The following is a 24331-nucleotide window of genomic DNA, read 5'->3' as shown; positions in this document are numbered from 1 at the left end:
TAGAGGCTCGCGACCAAGTAACTTGGATGGAGAAAAGAGGGAGAGCGACAACGAGCCGGCGGATGAAGGAAGAGAATGGATCAAGCCGGAGGGAAATAGCGATATGTCAGTGTCAGCGATGGACTCGAGCGACTATCGGGACGGCTTGAGCGATTTCACCTGAGAAATTGGTCGCGTTTGCTGCTGCTTGGCGTGGGCGGCAGATCTAAACTTGGAATTGAACTTTAAGACGAGTCCGTTGAAAATTGAGAGGCGATTACAAAACACGTGTCGCACAATATTCGTCAAACAATTTCATCTTTCCGTTTGCTATTTTTAACTCTCTCGCAAAAGGATCATTTCTTCTCTTTGAAGAGCATATGTTGCCTCGCGATCACTCCTAGGTCAAGAATGGGTCTTTGAAATAATGAAACATGTCTTTGTCGCGCGATACATTTGATCGGACGAGTGAACAATTAATCGCCAACAGGACAGGCGGATCGACTCTGTCGCTAATCACGTCACTCGTCTCGTTCCGTTCTCGTGCTATCGTACTATTGTTCTCATCCGCGGACCTGCTTGCAATTCTAAACGCGGTGGATTGTCTTGTGTTCGTTTCTGTCAACTCGCAGGCACAATCTTGCACTTTGCAATCATCGAGCAGCGAGTCTTCAGTTCTCTCGAAAATCTATTTCGGAAGCCGATTTTTTTCTGGCACCGTATTCTAGCTCTTTTGCGTGTCGTTATGCTATTTCCGAGAAATTATTCTTACATTTAAGCGAAACTCGCGTAATGTTTATATTTTTTTATTTAACTCTAATTTCTTTTTAATTTTTATTATCATATTAATAAACTCCTTTTATTATAATCTATATTTTTATTAATTTTAATAATATTTTTATATTCAATTGAATCTAAACTCTTTTATATTTCAACTAAAATTCCTTTAATAAAAATCTCTATAATATTATTCTTTTTTTTTCATCTTTAATTATAGTTTTTATTTAAATTAAGATTTTGTTATTTTTAAACTTGAAACCTTCAAAGTTTAATATATAATTTATTTATAAATCTTATCTATACATATGTTTTAATTTAACTCCAACGTTCTACGGCGCTTTTATTCTGAAAATAATAAGTAAATTCCGTTCTACTCTAAACTCAACCTTGAAGAGAAATTTTGGTAAACTTTTGTTGAAACCTTTTTTAATCTAAATTTTAAATTATTATTAAAATTATCCAATTATTACAATTGTTACAATTGTTAGCGAAATAATTATTGTGTAATGTTAAAAATTTGTTATCAATGAAATTATACATACGAATAATCCCATAAAAATTATATATGATCAACATATTTATTACGATACCAATGAAATATTGTTGCATCTTTTTTTAACCGACACCGCAAGCGAATCAGCACTTCCGTATACTCAAGGACGATATGTCAAGTTAATGATAAAACATATCGTGAAAACAATGTATGGCATAATGTACAGACGATGATTCATTTCAAATTTCAGGGTCAAGCGTCTTGGAACCTATTAAAGGTGGACAAAAACAATGTCAGTATTTCTTTCTTAAATGGCTACTTTGCTATACTATATGTCTTTTCTTTTTTTCAAAATCATAGAGTAATCGAAATGATCAAGATGACATTATATATATATATATATATATATATATATATATATATATATATATATATATATATATACAAGGTATTTCTTAATAAGTGCGAAAAATTTTAGGAGATGATGATTCTTTGTCAAAAATTAAGGGGGTTTTTCATATAAACATTAAAAAAAGTTCTAATAATTGAATAGGGGTTGTTAGTTTCATCCCCTTGTAACAATACGGGAGGCTGAAAAAAATATTAATAAATGACCTTTTTACTAGTAGAAAATATCTACCTAATTTCATTTCTTTAACTTGTTCCAAATTTTAGAAAAAAATAAAAACTGTAGGATGTAGGAATATATGTTTATGTGAAAATTCCCCCTTAATTTTCGATAAAGAATCATCTCCTAAAATTTTTCGCACTTATTAAGAAACTCCCCGTATGTACTATATTTTGTGGGCGAAATTTTGTATTTTTGCGACAAATTTTATGATAAACCGTTTTATTTCAATAATTTGTGTTTTTGTGTTTGTACAATATAATAATAGTAATAATAATAGTAATAGTAATAGAAGTAGTAGTAGTAGCAATTACAATAGAAGTAGTAGTAGAATAGTAGTAGTAGTAGCCATAGTGGTAAAAATGACAGTGATATTAACGGTAGTAGGATGATGAAATCTACTATAAGAATAACATTCTGTTACATTCGTCTCGTTTAAAAATTCATATCGTATAAATCATGAAGAAAAGCTTGATGTAACGTAAGATAAAGATAGAGACGAGAGATTTCGGAAATAGATGGAAGACGCCGATAGATTTTACATTTTTACTGTCGCCACTGACTACGTTCGATGGTTCGAAGAAATGTTAACGTGAGACTGTGCAATGAGCATTTTGAAAATTTCCAAAATATGCTTTTTAATATCTTAACGTGTGCCGAAACGATCAAAAGTTTTATTCCTCCTCTTCCTCTTCCTCTTCTTCCTCCTCTTCCTCTTCCTCTTCTTCCTCCTCCTCTTCCTCTTCCTCCTCCTCTTCCTCTTCAACCTCTTCCTTCTCACCGCCCTCCTCTTCCTCCTCTTCCTCAAACTGCGGCTCCTCAAGATCGTCGTCGGCGGCAGCCTTTACATCCTCCTCGCCCTCTGGTGACTCGGGATCGCCAGGCTTTTTGCCCGGTCGCTCACCGAACCACTTAGGTAACTTCGCTATTATTCAAGGAAAATAGCAAATGAATTTTTTATTGAAATTACGATTAAGAAAAGAATATTAAATTTATTAATGGTTGAACGGAGAATCTCATAAAAGTAAGCAACGATTAAATTAGATGCCTATGTCTACAAAATATCTTGAACCGTATAAAGAAAGGATTCTTTAGCGATTAAAATATTTTAGAAGAAAATAAATTCCAAATTGAGATTTTTGGATAACTAGAGAATTTTTGACAAAAATATAAAGTTAATTATATATTTATATCAGAGGAAAATATACGCGCGTGTATATCTCGGCGCTTCGAGGAATACCGGAAGCACTTTGAGAACTCTTGGTTCCGACTCGAAGCCTCGAAAGCGGAAATTATACATACTCTTCTGACGACCCATGAACTGTTCCTTCTGTTGAGCCCATTGTTTCTCTAAGAATTCCTTTTGCTGCTCGTTCAGACCCTGAAACATCAACGGACAGAATGGCATGCTAGGAGTTATTCTCACACATCGGGAACTTTTGTCTGGGAAAACCCTTCCTTCGTACTGTCGTTTTCCTGGATTATAAAGATCTCTCCAGAAGATTGAAAGCTGAGGGATCACGATTTGAGAGAATTAATGTTACAGAGTTTCATGAAATTATCCTCCAACGGATTACGATCTTCGACGCTCGAAGATAAATTTTTGGATTTCGCGCGAAAATGAGAATCACAAAAATTTCATCCTTATCGAGAGGGAATATCGAAGATTGCGTATCGCATCTCTGTAAAGTGAACAAGATCACAGACGCCGACAACGTTATTACAATGAGATTATTTTCGTGATTGGCGAGTGCGCCTTCGCATCTCTCCCATGCTGGCAGTGCACGGAAAAAATCGCTGTGAGCACAAATACGGTATATCGTGCTTTTACGTACATCATTGAAACAACACGAACACAACAATAAATTTGGCTGGTGGCTATCTCGACCGTTTAGTCAAAATGTGGAACAAGAAAAGAGAAATTAGAGACATAATCGTTGATGAAATTCTGGGAATGCAATCAACAAGACAAGCAAAGGTGGGTGATACAGTGACAGAGAGATCACGATTGGACTCACTTTTGTTTCGCTTCATAAATTGTTCCGATCTCTGTTTCCATATTTTCTCGCTGGTCTCCGCTAAGAGCGTGTTTAAGCCCTGTGATTCAATTGACATATGCTCACTAGTCGCTATTTTTATATTTCCATTACATTTGATAGGCTATTTTTATGTGATACAGCGGGAAAAGAGTTTTGATATTTTTATGTATGATACATTTTTATGTGGCAATCTTTTTTTTTAGCAATGATATTTTATGTAAAGATCGGCTCGTATAAAAATGTCGTGAAATGAAAATTCTGTCAGTTTAATGTCGTATAGTAAAAAGAGCGTGTGAATGAAATGAACAAAGAATATACTTACACCTTCGAAGAGTTTCTTCTTATCGTCGTAGGACCTGGTATCGACGCGACGTTCGTATTTTGAGGCGACCTGAATCTTCGGCTGTGAAAAAGATGAAAATTAATGTCGGTTTCGTTTTTCCTTTTCTTTCTATATGATAATAAACGTTGCGTACGGGATATTTGCCAGTTAAAGCCTCGGGATCGAGACCCTTCTTCAAGGCTTTGTGCCTCAGTTGTTGCTTCTGACGTTCCTTCAGCTCTTTAAGCTACGATAAAAGGGCAATATCGATTTATTATTGTAGCACGAAAACAACATGAACTATAATTAAACTCTTGTCCGAGCAACTTATTTCCCAAGTGGAATGTCAATATATTTCATTTATTTTTTATTTTCTTAATTAAACTGCAATATATAAAAATATTATACGTATATAAATAAAATATATTTTTACATAATTTTTTATACGATTAAATTTAGTTCTCTTTATATCTAAAATTAAAATTACATAAAAATCTCTCACATAATAAGTAAAGCATTTTTCTTTAGAAAATAATATTGATTAAAATTTTGTGAAGGATTTGACAAACCCTTTTGTTCAGACAAGAATAAAACATAGTACTTTCGTGATCGAATAAATAAAATTAAAACTCACATCGTAATCCTGACGCTTTTGTCGCTCTTCCAGATCGTACTTTTCGGTTTCGAGCTTGACTATACTCTCCCACAATTCGGTAGCCTTAACACGAAGCTTGTCAATGGACAAATTCTCGATCTCCAACGGTTTAATGCGAATGCTAAGAGAGATTTTCTTCTCCTCCTCGAGTTGCTCCTTCGTCTTGTTACGCTCAATTGCCGCCGATGAAAGATTACCCTGCGCGTTTATAATTTATACAAAGAATTCGCAATTTCAAATTATTGTAGATAATTAAAAGAAAAGAAATACTCGATTCCACCCACCGCCAAATCTTTCTTGGTGATGGTAAAGTTTGGACCCTTGGCTTTGTTTGCTTGGTCTTTCATTGCTTGCATCATAGCCTGTCGCTTCTTTTCCGATTCCTCCAAACGCCTAAGATAGCAAATGAGATAAAAATAATGCAAAAACATATATCGAATAGTGTGTAGGATGTCTTATAAAATAAATGTAAAAATTCAATTTGGTGGAAAGATTTAAAAAATTTTTAAAAATATAATATTATATTAAACATTGTGATCTTCTATTTTATCCAAATAGTTAGATTAAATATAAGAAATCAATTTTATTAATTTGTAATAAATTAATTAATTTTAGTAATTTGCAATTTTATAACTTTGCAAGTTAATATCACTAAATTATCAAGGAAATAAAAAAATAAATCTTATATATAATGAAAAAATATCAAATATCAAATCTACATCACTAAATTAAATTTATCGGCGCAAATCTTATATTCAATATATTCAATATACCCAATAAATTTTTTAAAATTTTCATATTCATTTTGTAAGACATCTTATAGAAATAATCAAGCCAGATACATTCGAGACTGAAACATTTACCTTCTCTTCTCTTCGATGTCACGTTGTTTCTTCTCCTCTGAAAATTTTCAGAAAGCTCAATTAAATATTTAGATATTGTTTAAAGAAAGAAAACAAACCAAATTGTATTATTTACCAATTTCACGTTGGCGACGTTCTTCCTCTTCCTTCTTCTTCTGCGCCAGTCTCTTTTCCTCGTCTGCGCGAGTGACCTTGCGCTTGGCTTGTTTCTCCTAAACGCAATAGACATATAATCTTTAAATGAAATGTTAAATAAATATGTGAAGGAGGGAAAAACAGGAAGTATACAAAGTGAAGATTGTACCTTTAATCTCTTCAACTCGTCCTCTTCCTTGGTTCTCTGCTTTCGCCATTCCGCTATGTATTCTTTGAGCTGTTCGTCAAGGTCGCTTCTTTTCTGTTCTTGCCTCTGAATTTTTAACGATAAATTATTATCACGTGTGACACGCACAATTATAAGTGGTTTACGATCGTGCTAGTAGGGCCCAATGTGCGCGAAGGATAAAAAGAGCGATATATTACAATTATTTATTTATAACAAAGTGTCAAAGTGTCAAAATACGTTTCGATAGAATTTTTCATAAATAATTTTTGACCATATTTGAGAAGGTAAGAGTTGGGCACTACTTGACGTGTTTATATCAGACATCATCACTCACCTTCATAAACTCGATATTCTCGCCAGATTCCCTGAAGAAGTTGGCCGGAGCGAAAACAAAAGTAACTCTCTTTAAATCACGGTTGAATTCGCTCTTTGGAAGATCTCATGAGATCCCCCAGAACTCCATACGCGATTCTCACGTCCATCTCCATTATTTTATATTACAACTCCATCCATTCTCTCCCGTAGTACATATTATTCAATGCCGCTCGTCGCACGTATACACACACAGACAACACATGGGCGGAACAGTACAGACAGATAGATACACGGATGGATAAACAGAAAGTAAGAGAAAAAGACAGAATGAAGGACAAAGAGGAGGAGGCAGAGGCGACGTGAAAGAGAGAGAGAGAGAGAAAGAAGAAAAAGAAAAAATGAAAGAAGGAAAAAGAAGAACAGTGAGAGGAAAAAAAAGGCAAAAAGGCAAATAATGTGCAAGCATGTAGAAAGAAGAAACCAAAGTGCGCACCGCAGCGAATCGGGAGAAGGCATTAATGAAAACAGCGAGGATCCCATGATTATCTTGAATAAGTTGCTTGTTCATGAAGATTGTGGACTTTTATAAGCGATTAGAAGAAAAATATATATCAGAGAACAGACGCGTTCACATGTAAGCGTATCTAAAAAATCTCAAGATGATAAATTTGAGCGGGCATATCAGCTCTAGTTTTCGGAAAATTTCATGTTTTCGTGGCTTTTCGAGCTAGAAATTAATTCATGAAAATTCAACGGGCAACGATTCCTGTTCCGAAAAATTAGTCGCTGAAAGAGAACGTGAAATGGAGGAAGATATTGCGATTGTTATTGGATTTTTTCGCTATCCCTTTCGGATTAAAGCGTTTCGTTGAAATTTGCAGTATTTTTAAGCAGTTTATATAAAGTAAAAGATATCATCGGGATAAGTAAGAATCATTTATTAATGAGGTTTGCGGACACATGGCTATTACTGTTTGCGAATCGATTCTGGCTTAAATAATTAATGAGAAAAATCGTACAACAACTGAGCCTTGAAGTATAAGGGCACGACACCACTTTAACGTAACTCGAACAAGACGTGATTATATACAACTCGTTAATTCGTTATTAATCAGAGAGACAAAACGTGTAAAACACGCGAGGGTGCGAAAGAGATAAAATAACACGAGGGGGAAAGGTCGAGGGGGGGGGCAGCTTCGAACACTGACAACGATTGATTAGATATTACTGACAGGATTGAAATCTTATACTCGCACAAATAATTCGATTTTTGACCTATCGCGTGATGCAAAATGCAAGTAACACAATTTTGCGATGGTTTTTTTCCGAAAAATTCATTCATTTGCATTTACATTGTCGTAAGATTACGAGATAACTCGAAAAAAATTGTGACTACGTACATTAATTTATATCAAATTTAATTTAAAATACGCCAATGATAAATATGAATATTAAAATTGTATAGATTTAATGAAACTAATAATTCTTACATTATTCATAACATAATTTTATTTTAATGGCGTGGAAAAAAATTGCGAGATTAAACGTTACACGTTGCAATATTGCAAATGTTGCATTATGTATCAAACGATTTTTAAAAAGAATCACGTCGGCGTCAGAGCATGGTATATTTCGAGCAGACATCGGTCCTAGAATAAACCGTGTTACGTTATTGTGCATATTTTTATGAAATGCCTGGCAAATTACCAAACGGCTCAAGTATCCTCGCAAGAATCGTTGCTCTTATGCAATCACTGTGGAATATTTACGAACGTTCGCGTCTGACATGCTGCTTCGCAGAGACGAATATGCCATTATTTGTCGTCACTGCAGGCCAATGATCGCGCTATCTATTCCGTCTCTGTAAACAGGATCTTCGTCGCGGTATAGATAGAAATTGGCAAACAATCATCAAAGTGTTTTCTATGATCTCATTCCTGTCATAATGCAAATTTGAGGGTCTGGCTGCCGGTTTCGTCGACGTCAGTTAGCTTCAATTATAATTTCTCATTGACGCTTTGCCTTTTTCCATAAAGAAAGAGACAAAGAGGATCCGCCATATATATTATATCTGCTCAATTATACTTAGATTTATGTATAATAAATCAGACAAAAAAACAGCCAATGTTTATACATTCGATTTCAACTGGGCTTAAACTGAAGTGTTTGCCTCTTGAAAATCGAGTAACATTTTTCGCTGATATTTTAATTTGATTTATTATCTCTAAATAAATAAAAAGTAATTTGTTTTTCCATCTATAATAAGAGAAATGCCTGTGCGAAAACAAATTTAATCGACGCCGGAAAAACCGACTCCGGGGGGGTGATGTAAGAGAGCGGCCGTAGAACAGGGAAGGGGATATATTATTAACGTGTAAACACCTCGATATGTTCAACTTACTTTTGGGACGCCCTACCCCTATAAAAAAAAGAAAGCACATATTCATTAATAAGATCGTGTGATTGATCGTCGCTTATGTAGGACTGCACAAAGCTGCACGTAAATTATAATCGGTATCGCTCGTCTCCACCAACTTGCGCCTTTCATTATTTTCTTTCTCCGCGCAAAATCAATTCGAACCGCTCGATTATCGCGAACGACATTCGATTTGCACGAGATTGGTCGCTTCAACACTTATTGCAAGCGTGATCTCGGTATAAATAGTCATCTTACTTTGACAACTAAGCGGCTCGTCGTTACTTTCCTTCGACGGGGATCTCGTACATGGCGCTTTGCAAGAAACGTTTCGTTGCCCAGTTGCCATAATGCGAACAACAGAGCTGATTAGGCGACATATATGACAGACACGACAAGGGTAGGCGTGGACAGGCGAGGAGAGTAAAATGCGAATAAAAGAAATGTATGTTTTTGCAACTGCGATTGGAGTAACCTGCATCAAAATGTTTCGGTGTGGATAATGTCTCAGTACGTGTATTATTTATGTGTCATATGTTGTATGCATGTGTATCGTTGTATGTATTGTTACACATAGAAAAGCGCGATAGCGTTGTTTTCTTTTTTCGTTTAACCATCGACGCAACAGCGACACAAGACAAACGCTGAAAGTACACCGGCGGCAAAATATATTTTTCTAAAAATTCAAAGGCAAGGATAAGTATAAATATATTTAAATATTGACATTAATTTTTTATGAGATAATTTTACGAGGAAAAAGAAGACTGTCATTAAATATGCATCCGTATATCACTACAAATGTATGCTGCTATGATAGATAGCCAAGAATATATATACTTTGTAGCAATATTTTTCTCTTTCGTGCGTAAAATTATCGCAAAAAATGATGATAAAGTGTACAAACTTTTTTATTCACTTTATATGCCACTATTTGATGGAAGAAGAAAAATGGATGTAGAAAAAGAGAAGAGAAGAAAAATATAGAAAGAGAGAGAGAGAGAGAGAGAAAGAGAGAGAAAGACATAAAGAGAGAAAGAGAGCCAGCACAAGTGTATCGCTACAAAAAATTTTATGCAAAAAAAAGTAATTAACGACTGCGGCGGCACAACGCGTGTAAGAGATGAAGAAAACAAAATAAAGAGAATGTAAAACAGAGAACGGACGAACAATTAAAAAGACTACATCGAAACAACAAGACAAGACAGCGATTAGACAACGGGAAAAAAAAAGAAACGACAGTGCGTACACCATTTTTATTGGCCGAAAAAAAAGAGACGTTTAATATTTGTCGTGTGTAAAACACTTACTCGGTCTTCTTCTCCGGCTGCCTTCGATTTTGACATTTTTTGTATCGTACCGCGCGGGCCGATTAGCCGATCGATCGATGACGAGTGATGGTTTGATTGATTGATTGGTTGGTTGGTTGATTGGTTGGTTGGTTGGTTGGTTGGTTGATTGGTTTTGTGTGTTGTATGTGGAGATACACACAGACAGAGAGACAGGGAGTGAATAAATAAAAAGAAGAAGGCGGAGTTCATAAATCACAATCATAGAGAGAAATCTGTGTGTTGCGCACGCAAATAAAACTTTAAAAAAGCAATTATTTTTTATCGTGCTTCTCTCGCTATTGATTTCCGTTGCGTTTTGTTGTGCAGGAAATTTTAATTTAATTCAATTTTACGCGAAGGAGATTTATGCCCGATCATAACATGTTTTTAAAAAATGGGAAACAGTTGTAATTTGCACTACGCAGCTTTTTATAAATCCTTTTCTGAAAGTATTGAATTTATTATGCATAAAACGCATGAATGTGGAAGAATATTTTTCAAGAACGCGCTCCTACCTCGCGAAAAAATATCGTATTCAACATCTCTGTCAACATTAAATTTTATCTTTTGGCTAAAAATCGTAATAATCTATCTCTTCAAACTCAAGTTATCGAAAGATTCACGCAGCAACCAAGATCGAAAGAAATTTTTAACGTACGCGACGCGGTAATAGCTTTAATGTTTGTTACAAATCTACAACACTTACTTCCTGAAATGAGAAAATTAAACAAGTCGATCGTTAGAGAGATACCAGGTGCAACTTTGGAAAATGTTTAACATGAATAAGGGACACTTACACTTCTTCGACTTCCTCCTCGCTGCTGCAAAAGAGAAAACGGAAAAAGTCTAGTTAGTCGGGGCGGAAACAGTAAAGATGATTGTTTAAGTTTAAATGTAACAACAAACGAGGGGAATTGCTTCTGACAGTTAGGGGTTCAAAGGCCTTCGAGAGGTTGTTTAAAGCTTTCATTTTTTACGCAAATTAACTTTCGCAAATAAACAAATTTTGCTTCGTGATGTAATAAACTATATAATCCAGCAAAAGTTTGCCAAGTGTTTTGTTATCTGTGATAAATATAAATATTTATTTGAATTTTTATTTTTATTTCTCGAATTCGAAGTAAATAAATTAAAAACGCCAAGACATTTTATAACAAATAATAAAATAATTTTATAAAAAAAGTAATAAATAATTAAATTGTATATATGTAGCATTTTTATTAGCAAATATATAATTTACGCGATGGGAAGCTGTTTTAAAAACTGTCTGAGGTGGCAATGCAAAATACTAAAAATAAAAATAATATAGATATAAGCGTATATAAAAATGTCATCAAGTAATATATAATCAAAAGCGAACCAAATATCTGATTCTCGCTTTATTTAAATATTTATTCAGGGATTTGAACGCAAGTGCAATCGGGACATAATGCACGAGGGGGCGATGGATATTGAGACGACACAGTTGGACAAAAGTGCAGAACAGCACATTGAAATACGAACACGAAGCCACACAGGCACTGTTCAGTCTTACGTGGATGATATTTATTTACTCGATACGTTTTATATAACACGACAAAGATCAACGAGCGTAATCAAGATCTCGTCTATCGTTGACTTTGGCAAAGATCTGACACTCCATATTCTGGAAATTGTTATCTGACTGTTGCATCTTGATTCTTCTCTTTTCGTATTTTGATTACGATATTCTCGGAGAGTAGCGATATCATGTCAAAGATATTATTTCATAATTATCTTTATTTCTCGAAAATTTTATGCAAGTCCATTCTTCAAAATATTACATACATGTTAAAATCTAAAGAAATGCACTACGTCGACTTATATAAATGCACGAAATTATTCGTTGGGATTCAGAATTTTCTAAAACTGCGCTTATGTCAGTTTTAAAATTACTGTGCCTCAAAAATATATGAAAGTGAATAATAATAATCATATGAATAATCATATTCATAATTTATAATTAATTTTGAGAGTCATTAATAAAACTTATCATCAATTATACTTACGAGTATTGGTCCTCGTCGTCAGACATGTTGACGGCTACTTAAGGAGCTGCAAGATAAAAGTGAAACATTCATTATTGAATTTGTCAACTCAATGGCAAAAAATTTTTTAACAGCAAAGTTATTAAACGCGAATAATGTTTCGTTTTATATTTTGCATTTTATAAGTATGTAATATATAATTTAACAGAAAAAAATATATATATTATATTAAATTATATATTACATATTTATAAAATAAATTACATATTTTTTGTGGCACGATCTTTGTAGAAAAAAAAAATATTGCGTAATTCGAATTTTATGTTAAAACATTGTCAGATCCTTTTGATGTCCTTGTCTCAAGTCTTGATGAAAATGGAATTGGCAAACTCCTTGACGACCTCATGACGAACATTATGTTATTACAACTTTTATAATTTTTATAGCTCAATCGATGTATTATTACGCTCAATTCTATCGACACATCACGATTGATTTTGCAATTTTACTTACATCACTTGCCAACAACACGATAAATTTAAGAACAGAGAGAGATGGGAATGACAGGAGAGATGAAGGAAATTGTGGCAACCGGGTCGATTATAATTTGCGCGATAAAAAAAATGGAATGAACCGTCGGAGGAAAGGGAAGGAGCATTGAAGAGAGGGGGCAGGCGTAGACTCGAATGTACAAAAATGCTCGCGCGACAAATCTTGTGGAAAGGGAAACAAGAGGAAAGTCGAAGCTGAATGGCACGCACCAACGTTCCCAAAGTAATCCGATACTTGGAGGCGAGAAAGAGAAAATGCCAGTTTGCTAACCCTGGCCGCAAGCTCGACGTCGCAAGCTCTATAAGGAGCCGTCCCCTTCTTCTTCGTCGCTCTAATTTTAGAGATATAACATGGTCGCTCGAGCACGTTCCATCTTCTTCTTTCCGTTTCTCTTCGTCTCTCGACCATTTCTCGTGAGTCTCATCAAAGATTCGCGAAAGCCAGAACCTCGCTTCATTAAACTTTAGCAACTTTTCGTAACATTAGATCGGAAAATATTTTAGGAAACGTTGTGTAAAAATAAAAATGTCTGGGAGACATCCTTTAAGCGACGTGTGTTATTGGGATTGTATTCTTATGACGCTAATTGCGACTGTTAATTTTATAATGTTTGACAATCTGAGAATTTTAATTTAATTATAATTACAAAAATTGTAAATTGAAATTAGATACGAAATTACTAGTTAAAATAGAATGAAAACTTGGCTCTGACCACGAATCATCGATAGTACAATTTCCGCAATTTTATAAAATTTTATAAAACGAGATCTTGGTCTCTCTTTCGTTTAGTTTGAAGCTTCGGTAATAAAGTTAAAGTCAAAATTAATATAGAAAAATGACTCGTGCGATTGGTTTGTGTAAAAAGAAGAAATCTCTTATAAAGGTCGTTCAAAAAATCCGGAGGATAAAGTTTGTAAAAATGATAAATTTTAATGCACACATTATATATGAATTTTTTATGTCAAGCAATTTTTATAATCACTTGCACGTTCTCGACTTGCACTGAAAATAAAAAAAGTTTTCACTACCGCGTCGAGGCAAGCGATGTCGACTTTCTCTACTGGCAAGTAGATAAAATCGCGCTACGAGCAGACACATGTTGGCGTATTCACCAGGTTTTCACTGGGTGAGCTTTCGATAGAAAAATAACGCTCACTTTTCGTTTCCCGAAAGGCACTAGAAATCCTTTACACACGAAAAAGAGGAGGTATTTTTACAAAGACAAAACAATTTCACATACAATCTCCTCTTTCGATCAATCCTTTTGAGAGCGAGTCACGTGACTCTCGGGAGTTTGATCAAGTATCTGCTCGTTCGTCTCGCTGCGTGCAAAATTGAGCCTCGTTGGAGCGAAATCTCTCGAGTTAACGATATGATATTCGTCGGTTTCACATTCACAGCAATCACAGCGCGAAAACACACAGGAGAACACAACAATTCATGTCGCGAACCAGAGGGTTCTCCAGAAGGAGAACGACGCCGAGGTGCCTCGAACAGATAAATACGATAGAAGAGAAGAAGAGAAATAGAAATTAACGAGCACACAAAATAACAAAAATGAAACTTACACTCGGGGGATGGTCAATGCGAGTGGACGAGTGCGTGAACGCACGTGTGCGATGTATTCGTATGCGTGTGTAGATGGTTTTCACAAGAGGGTGACTAGCCGGATGCGAGTACTTCGTAGAGAATGAAAGATAGCGAAAGATGGAGAGACACGCACAGGAGAGGAGCTTGTCCCGGTGGAATGTGGAATCCGCGACAGCCTCAGCGGCTCTGGGAGGTCCAAGGAATCGCGGCTCTGGACACGAGAGTTCCGGGCAGCGTGCCCGCTCTCCGATTGGGAGAGAATCGCTCTCATCCGTCTCTATTAATAGATCGGAGATCCACGGGCCACCGAGAGCGATACGATCCTGAGCTGATACTATTTTCGTGTCCTCTACCGCAGCTGCAAATACATATATTTCGCGCTTCTACTCGCGCGATGCGACTCTCCTCGTCGCCGTCGACGGACGATTGCTCCAAAAGTAGGCCTGTGACGATGCACGCCCCCACTTTTCATAGTTGTTGACAATGAGGAACCGGAGATACGGTCGTTTACGATTTATTGAAATCGCTCGACCAGCTGAAAGAACTATTATATCTTAATTTCTGTACATCAAAAGTTTTAACGACGATCTGAATTTATCCTTCTTTCTCTCCCGTGAATTGAATGCGATTGAATTTTGATACGTGCCGGCTGCCAATTTAAAATTTAACATAAAGATTTTCTTTAATACAGATGAAACTTGTAGAATATATAATTGGAAATATTTTCTTTTCTTAAAAAAGTATAAATAATAAGATAAAAGCTACTTTATAATGCAATATAACTTCGTGCTGCTCAAGTTGAAAGCAGGTTTTTAATCTCGTGAAAAATACTTTAGCACTTTATAATACTTTAGATTTTTCCATAGATCTACAAGACATTCTTATAAATATGCAGAAACACATCAACTGTATATCGTCATTTTATGATTTGCCGAGATAAAAAAAAAATAATATATTATAAAGAAACGATCTTCTTGAGAAACCAGGACAATTTCGTCTTGAGCGATGAAATAGGAGACGCGATGAACAAATGCGGACTGATCGTCTCCAAGACCTTGATAAAGGGTGCGGTGAGTATCGCTTAAATGGGCAGAAACAGCTATCTTATCAGCATCGTCGTTGCTGCGCCTTGAGCCACAAATTTAAGCTCGAAATTATGCAGACTATCGAATCGAGCGGTGTCTCCTTATATGGAGAGAGAGACGTATGTGGGAGACGACGATGCGGTATAAAGTTCCCCGCGAACACGAATACGATTCTGTAGCGTTTTGCTTTAAGATTATCTCTCGAAGGTGTAACGTGAAATCGTTCGAACACGATGCACATGTCAATTCGATAATTTGCGAGTTATATCAAATATAAACATATCGTAAAATATCTTATCAATATTTGTCGTGCTAAAATAGAAAAAGTAGTATAATAAATATATTTAAATAAATGTTATTCATCCTCTCGAATGATAAAAATTGTATTGAACATTCCACATAAACTTCATATACAATGTTTTATATTTTAAATATAGAAAAAAATATGGATAAAAAGATAAAAATAATAGGAAATAGTGTAGCAAGAATAGTTACATTAAAATAAGTACGTTTATCTCTTTGACTTTAAAATGTTAGGTACAATCGGTCGTTTAAACGGTCTATCTCTTCCTCCGAACCTCAATTGCCCCGACTCTTTTTTGCCACCAAAACCACCTCCTGGAAAGATTGAATAATTAAAACTTGCAAAGTTTATGCATCTTGCCGATTACATACCGAGTCTTCTCGGCTTCCATCCCTTCATGCTGCGACCACATTCATAATCGATAAATACTTTATAGCCTTTTAACATAGCGTCTGTAGTTCGTCTCAGCACTCTTCTGGCTTCATCTTCGCTCCTCATTTCCACAAAACCATATCCTTGCGAGAGTCCTGTCACTACATCTACTATGACTTTTGCAGAAATAACGTCTCCATGTTTGCTAAAAAACTAGACAAGAAATAATTTAAAATTTATTAATATTTACAGTATTTTATATAATGTTTAATGCATAAAACTGTAACTATATCATATGATAAAGTTGACATTACCTCTTTTAAATCATATTTAGTGACATTAGAACCAAATCTAGCTACAAATATAGTTCTTTCCGATTTAGATTCTAAATTATGTGGTGGTTCATAATGCATTAGCATCGCTCTACTAATAGCTTTGTCATGAGGTTCCGTATCTGTCCCATCGATACTACCTGCCTTTAAAGGATTGTAATCTTTGGCATAAGGGATCCAGTTTTGCAATACACCTTCATCCTAAAACATAGTCATTAATTGTAAAGAAAAATTATTTTAAAGTAAATTATAAAATTACAATATATATATATATTTTTTTAAATTATTTAAATTAAATTAATTCTTTTAAATTAATTCTGCTTTAGCATTAAATATTAAATAATATTAACAATTAAATAATAAGTATATTTAAATGTTATAGAGAAAGTTATGTCGTATAACCTAGAAATGTCACTCGCATTGCTAATAAAATTTGTTAAGTATACACATATATAGTTTAATATTAACACTAACAGCAATCGCGGTAATTTATTCATAATTTTACTGATGAAAAAGAGACTCACCATATTAAGTGTATTTAGAAAATCAAAAATATATACAGTGAAACATTTCACAAACAGATCGCATCTTTGACAGCTGAAGGAAAATCCGAGAACAGCTGTTTCCCTTTCCCGATGATCTCTCATGAAATGCTTATCAGAGAGAAGACTGAGAGATGTCATGGCCCGCTTTTAGATGATCCCTGAAAGCGATATGCCCTCTATGAACATTAAAAACGTGGACATGAACTACAAAGCCAATGTCCACGAATGTTCTTAGAGGGTAACATATATGTTACCCTCTTTTTAATGTCTCCAAAGAGCGTATCATTTTCAGAGATCACCTAAAAGCGGGCCATGATATTTCTCAGTCTTCTCTCTGATAATATAAATAATATAAATAATATAAATACGCGGGATCGCTTATTGACAATTTAATTGGTTTCATTTGTTTACGTTATATTATCTCTATCTGCAGTTATTTATTTTATTCATTCAATAATTTATTTCATTTACTTATTTATTTTTCTTACGTGGAAGCACTTTTTTTAATAATTATTAGGGTTATTTTGAAATTTTATTTTTGCGTTTGAAAGTTTAATATTATGAATACATATTTATAGTTAAAGGGTTAAAAAATGACTACTCAAACATATAGCATATGACACATTATATAAATAATTTATGTAAATTACTATATATCTCATTGATCCGTCCGTTATTTAAATTTTCTTTTTTCCTCCTGCTCTCTTTGTTGTTTCTCGTGGCACTTGCCCTCATTCAAATTCCTCAAGGCACTTGCACTCACTCGCACAAATACTCGCAATTCATTTAATCAAATAAGAATCATAGAAATTATAGTTTATGTGAAATTGATTTTTACAAGAAGAAATTATTACTTTAATGATATTTATAGAATCAAATAAAATATAATTCGACCGTGACGCTTTATCTCGTTCTATTTTTCAATTATTTAAATATAATTTAGATTCAAAACGCACAGCAAAACAATCGAATCATGAATCGAAGTAATTAACATAATGAAAAGCTTCGTGATACATCAATCCTTTAACAAATATTATTTAATTAATCCATATAATCTAAAACACTCCTAGACACTTTAATATTCCGTGTATATGTTAAATATACGTAAAATATATCGGCAATGAATGGACAATAACACGTTCGGCCTTGGCGGCATGTGACGCGCTGTGTTTACATGTACGGCCTTGATATCATTCGCACGGCAACATTCGAAGAGTAAGGTGCGAAATACTTCGTATATTATCAAATTTTCTCTCTAACGATAAAACATAATTATAACTAGTATTGAAACATAATTCGCTATGATAATTATAATTAATACTTGCTTACTTTTAATTGTAATTATTACGCGATCGGAAGTGCCGTGCAAAGTGTCTCACGATTATTGCGTATACTAATCTTAATTAACTAATCTTAATTAATCTTGTTTTCGGGAGTGAATGTGAGTGCAAACGAAGAAATAGAAAAGGAGAGGAAAAACAAGTTTAAAAAAGCACTGGGCAACGTACTGAGCAACAATATCCGGTAAATAATTTATAAATTATTTATCATTTATATTTATCATTTATATTCAGACTATATTATATATATATATATATATATATATATATATATATATATATATATATATATCATTTATATTCAGATCATGTTATATATTGCTTGTCATTTTCTTGATAACAATTCTCTCTCTCTCTCTCTCTCTCTCTCTCTCTCTCTCTCTCTCTCTCTCTCTCTCTCTCTCTCTCTCTCTCTCTCTCTCTCTCTCTCTCTCTCTCTCTCTCTCTCTCTCCTCTCCCTCTCCCTCTCCCCCTCTCCCTCTCCCTCCCTCTCTCTCTCCCTCTCTCTTTCTCTCTCTCCCTTTCTCTCCCTCTCTCTCTCCTTCTTTTTCCCTCTCTCTCCCTCTCACTCTCTCTCTCTCTCTCTCATTGTAAATTATCTAAATTATTTAAGTATTTAAGTTATATTAGTATAACATATATAAAATATTCTGAATTATCTTATTTTAATATACTTAAAATATCTATAATAAAATGCTCTCGTATTAATTAATACTTTTATATAGATAGTAATATTTTATAAACTGCTTCACAATAATATATTTAGATATTTTATATAAAAGATTCCATAATGAATGAATTGTTTAATAAATAATCAATTTTAATCAATAAATTAAAATACTTCTAAAATTCAATATTCTACGCGTGTGTATTTTATAGTACATAAAATATTTCGGCAACAAATTATCAATAAAATCATGACTTTAGCGACGTAAACAGTAGCACGTTGTTTATACATTACAGTTTTGCTATCATTTGCTCGGTGATATTCAAGCAATAAATAATGATACGAAACGTTTCGTATATTAATTAATTGTTTAACAAATAATTATTTAATTAATCTTTAAATTTATACTATCTAAAAACTTCTACAATTTAAAATAATAAATTATTGTTTCATTGCGATCTTTACGGACAATAATTATTTCTTTAATAATAGAATCAAATATATTTCGCCATAATGCGCTTTATTACTTTAAGATTTAAATATAATTTAAATTGAAGACGCGTAATAAAACAATCTAATTGTAGATCCAAATAATTAACATTACGAAAGGCTCCTAATTTAAACATTAATTGTTTAATAAGTAAAATCGTTAATTAATCTTATAAATTAAAATAATTTAATATTTCGCAAATACATACCTATCATAATATATAAAATATTTCGGCAACGAATTATCGATAACACGGTGTTCGACTTTGGCAATATAAAATGTAAACAGTAGCGCGCTATGTTATGGCTTTGTTATCATTCGTACGGTGACTCTCGAATAATAAAGTAGCGGTGAGAAACGTTTCGTATATTGTAATTTTTTTACTAAACACGATTACGATTAGTATCGAAACATAATTTGCTATAAATATTAATAAAAATTAATTAATTAAAAGTTAATTAACGACATGAAACTGTATCGCAACGATAAATCTTTATCGAATCGCAATCATTCGTTACTGCGAATAAAAATTGAAACAGGGGATACGTAAAAGGGAATAAGTGAATTAATTATGTTATGATATCGATCATTGCTGCTTATTATAATATTTCTTTAACAATATTAGAATTAAATATATTTCGATCAATGCTTTAAATTTTTTCAATTAATTTTGTTAATTAAACAATATACAATTTAATCGAGAATCGATTATGTGATACGAATCCAAAATATCAAATAATCATTTCGATCATTGCGATCTTTACGGACAATAATTATTATTTTAATACTCAAAGTCAAATATATTTCATCCGTGTTACTTTATCGTTCTACTTGACAATCTAAATATAATTATAATCTAAATATAATTTATATTATGAGGGAACACGAAATAAAACAATCGAATTATAAATGCAAATAATTAGCATAACAAAAGACTTCATAATAAATAGTTTAATAAATAATCAATTAATCTTAATCAATAAATTAAAATACTTCTATAATTTAATATTCCTCGCGCGAATATTTTATATTACAGAAAATATTTCGGCAACGAGAGAATTATCAATAACACCGTGTTCGACCTTGATAAACAGTATCGCGCTATTGTTAATATGTTACACGGCTTTATTATCATTCGCACAGTAACCTTGAGCAATAAAGTAGTGACGTTTCATATATTATCAAATTCTTTCTTTACTTATAGTCGACCCTGGCGATATAAACAGTACCGCGGTAATGTTCTTGACTTACGATCATTCGCTCAGTGGTTCTTGAGCAGTAAAGTAGTGATGTGAGACGTTTCATATGTTATCAAATTTTTTCTCTAAACACAATTGCAAGTGCAACGAGGAACTTTTCGTGAATAAGTGTAAGTGCAACGAGGATTAAAGTGCTACGAGAAAAGAGCAATGGAAGCAAAAGAAAAAAGGAGGTTTTGGAAGTGGATGGATCAATACGATATGATGTAAGTCATTAATATAAATTATTTATCACATTCATTATTTATTATATTGTTGCGTCCCCGCGTCCCGTCCCGCTGAATGTATTCGTCACCCGTTGAATTCTTTCGAAGAAGATCGTTTCCGCGCGCGTTGTCAAGATGTTATAAACAACGACTGTCAGAGAGTCTGAGCCCAGCTGTCAAGCTGTGCGGACGCGCGTCTATTTATGATCCGTTTTACGATTATTCTGAATTCTAGCATGTTACTCGCGGTTTATTAAAATTCTTGTGCACCTTAAATCGCGTTATTAGTTACGAGTGCGCGAGCGTCAGCGTATGTCGATTGTGTCGCGCGCGTTCGATATATATCGTTTCGCGGACGCAACAATATATAAATTATTTATCATTAGTATATATTCAAAATATACATATTTCACGTTTCGTTTTATTTCTTTGATAGTGATTCAATAGTGATTTTAAATTGTAACATATATAATACATATACTTATAAAAAAATATTTCATTTTATTTTAAAATAATTAAAACATTTATAAAATTTTTTATTAATATTTTCAGATACTTCTTATATTTTATAAAATATTCCATATTAGTATATTTATTTAAATATTTCACATATAAAAAAATAGAAATTTGTTTATTTATCGTATTTCTAAAAGTTTATATTTATAAGAAATATAAATTATTTCGTAATTACGCAATTTATAATATTAAAATATATCTATTTAAAAGTAAAAATTAATTGCGCGCAATAATTAGTTTTAAAATCAATTATTTTGAATATTGCTTTATGTAATAGATTTTCTCTTATCCTTTATATTTTTATTTATCGTTTACATTTGCGAATTTAAATTTATATACTATATTACAAAATAAATTCCAAACTATATATTATATTATATATATAATATTATATTATATATAAAATTATATATAATATAACCCTTCCATGGGGTACACCTTGTCGCGGTGGGAGGGCTTAGTACTTGGATGGTGCCATGAGGTTTATCTTAAATTTTTCTATTTATGATAAATCTTAAGGAGCCTGAAGGGGAAGCCAAGTACCCTTTCGCGTCGTCGGTGCCGTCAACGTGCCGCGGACGGCAAGCGCTTCGTTATCGCGTTTTCGCGTTGTAGTATCCTCGCGTCGTCGCGTTTTCGCGGAACTTTTGGACTTTTTCATATAAAATCCCAATTTCATTTATTGTCACGAGTCTCTACTTCCGATGCCAACTAACTGGGATGTTTCGAGTTTGCACACGTTGCTATGCAAACGTACACTCGCGCTTCGTGCTTCGTGCTTCGTCAAGTGATTCGGCCCGAATTAGTTAGAACTCGATCGATTGCTCGGAATGGTCGTCAATGGGTCCCTTCTCTTTGCTCGTCTACAGCCACACGCACTGCGTGTGTTAACCCTGTCGAGGAGTCGGGTGGATTCCCCTAGGCACGATTTTCGCTCGGTAAAAGGGGTTGCTTCCCCATTTTCTAAATTGCTGAATGTTAGCATTTAAAAAATGTGGGTATCCTCTTCTTTTGCCGTCTACCAGCCTGGTGTAGCCATGTCCTGCAATCGCGGGAAACTTCGTGTTCCGGGCGAAGCACCTGAAATCGTGCTTAGCGGGTCCAGGTTCGATACGAGATAGGATAATTATGCGCGAAAAAGAGCTGGTGAACTTCATTTTCCTCTATTCCGTCAATCATTTCGTCTTCTTTCCGGTTCGGGCCTAATCTTTCCTCGTTGTATCGTTGCATTCCCGACCCGTTGACTCGAAGTTGATTCTCGTAAATGAAATGGGATTTTCGCTCGTACCGAAACCGGGAGTGTCGTTGAAAGTATATATATATTAAATATATACATCGCGCGACCAAATTTTTAATCGTACCGAAATAGTGCGGGAGTGCCGTTCAGTATCGCGCGTAAAATAACGAAAATAGCGATATAAAAATATCGCTCGTGAGTGCTGTTAAAAGTATCGCGCGTCAACAACATGAGAGGAGGAGGAGGCCTGGGAGAGGCTCTTGCATCGGCGGAGCAACCTGATGGTGAATATTTATTATTTATATATCAATTGTTATAAATCGTACGCATATTAATTCGATCTTATTATTTTAAATGAATTAAAGAGAAAATTAGAGAGAAAGATTTTTATAAAAGTCATATAAAACTTTTTAAAAAATTTTCTTAAAAACAATCAAAAATCTATAAAATTTTTCCACACGCGTTTATCTCTGCTTATTATTTTACACATCGGATATAAAATTCTGCGCGATAAACATTTTTTGGAATATTGATTGCATTTTGTGAGCATTAATATAAATGAATTTTATATTTGTATGTTACAGACAACGTAGCTTCGATAACTACAACTCCGCTGCTGCGCATCAGTGCCGGTGAGTGAGAAAAAACTTTTATTTAACTTTAAGGTAACGGATTCGTAGAGATCGTAGATGTAGATGTAGATTGTAGATTGTAGATAAATCCGTTGCCTTAAAATGGATGAGCTAGGATAGATTAAATTAAATAACTCTTAATAACTTCCTTTGAAATGCTTTGCATCTATTGCGAAATGATATCGAAGTATTAATTTAAAAAAAAGAATCAAGGAAAGAATTTTTTTTGTAAAGATTTTGTCTAATTTATTAAATAAAAAACACGCATTAATAATTTTATTGATTTTATCAATTTTTGATACTACTTTATTCTTATAACGCGCACTTATTTTATTCTAATTTCTTATAGCTCATCCATCGTAGAATTTGTTTGTAGATATTGTTTTTAAACTTTACTTTAACTTAATATAAAGCCAAATGATTAATTAATTAAATAATTTGTAATATGATAAGTATCATACACATATTAATTTTATATTTTATTCCAAAATATAATATATAGAAATTTGTAGTAATTTGGCTTTATTTTAGTTAAAATAAAGTTATATTCAAATATTTAACGAACGATTGTAAAATCGAGCGATCGTTACGATGAGCGTGAAATATTTACGCTCATTTGCCGATAATTAGTCGGCAAAAAAAGGAGTGTTTATCTCTTTTTTCGATCTCTGATTAGAGATCGAACGAGAAAGTTGCCAGGAGAAAGTGGCCAGGATCAACGAAAAGTAAGTTCAACTGGCCTGAAGAAAAGTTTTACGTACAATAGTACATAATGTCGGACATTTATTCACGCGATTAGGGAATGTAATTAGGGCACATAATTAAAATATACGTGATTAGAAATAGGCTCTCCTCGAATAATTTCACTTAATCGAGAAGTAGGATTGTTAGAGCTGTTAGATGATCATTAAGATTTTTTTTAATTTTCCTTTCAAGAAGTAGAGGATTGTTAGAGCTATTAGGTGATTAATTTAGGTGATTAATATATTATGTATCTTTTAGAGAGTCAGGAAATGTAGGGTTAAATAATATTAGAGAAAACAGATTAATAAATA

The 24331-nt window shown here is 33.6% G+C and overlaps 2 protein-coding genes across 15 annotated transcripts; both read right to left on the bottom strand.

The window, feature by feature from the left end:
* Positions 1–2085: 2085 nt before the first annotated feature.
* Tpnt (troponin T, skeletal muscle) lies at positions 2086–14491 on the bottom strand. 14 transcript variants are annotated; one of them, XM_083082327.1, is made up of 15 exons: positions 14270–14491; positions 12171–12216; positions 10941–10964; positions 10123–10143; positions 8801–8818; positions 6419–6449; positions 6064–6168; positions 5875–5971; positions 5760–5796; positions 5181–5289; positions 4876–5094; positions 4396–4488; positions 4242–4322; positions 3899–3977; positions 2086–2805 (listed from the first exon to the last, which is right to left on the bottom strand). In XM_083082327.1, the coding sequence occupies exons 2-15, from the start codon at positions 12194–12196 to the stop codon at positions 2555–2557; spliced, it is 1191 nt and encodes a 396-aa protein (XP_082938453.1). In that variant the 5' UTR covers positions 12197–12216; positions 14270–14491; the 3' UTR covers positions 2086–2554. The 14 variants fall into 14 exon arrangements, with proteins under 14 accessions (XP_082938453.1, XP_082938455.1, XP_082938454.1 ...); XM_083082329.1 differs by lacking the exon at positions 3899–3977 and adding an exon at positions 3183–3261; XM_083082328.1 differs by lacking the exon at positions 14270–14491 and adding an exon at positions 12663–12792.
* A 1252-nt stretch (positions 14492–15743) lies between these two features.
* Positions 15744–17106, bottom strand: LOC145961846 (U11/U12 small nuclear ribonucleoprotein 35 kDa protein). Its single transcript, XM_083082342.1, has 4 exons — positions 16909–17106; positions 16367–16585; positions 16052–16265; positions 15744–15994 (listed from the first exon to the last, which is right to left on the bottom strand). The coding sequence occupies exons 1-4, from the start codon at positions 17065–17067 to the stop codon at positions 15888–15890; spliced, it is 699 nt and encodes a 232-aa protein (XP_082938468.1). The 5' UTR covers positions 17068–17106; the 3' UTR covers positions 15744–15887.
* Between the last annotated feature and the right edge of the window lie 7225 nt (positions 17107–24331).

Source organism: Camponotus vicinus, unplaced genomic scaffold (genome assembly GCF_025532165.1).
Source record: "Camponotus vicinus isolate PSW18456_S1 unplaced genomic scaffold, iyCamVici1.0 SCAF_11, whole genome shotgun sequence".
NCBI classification, from domain to species: domain Eukaryota; kingdom Metazoa; phylum Arthropoda; class Insecta; order Hymenoptera; family Formicidae; genus Camponotus; species Camponotus vicinus.
The sequence above is the reverse complement of the archived record's forward strand: the minus strand, read 5'-3'. Positions and strand labels throughout refer to the sequence as shown.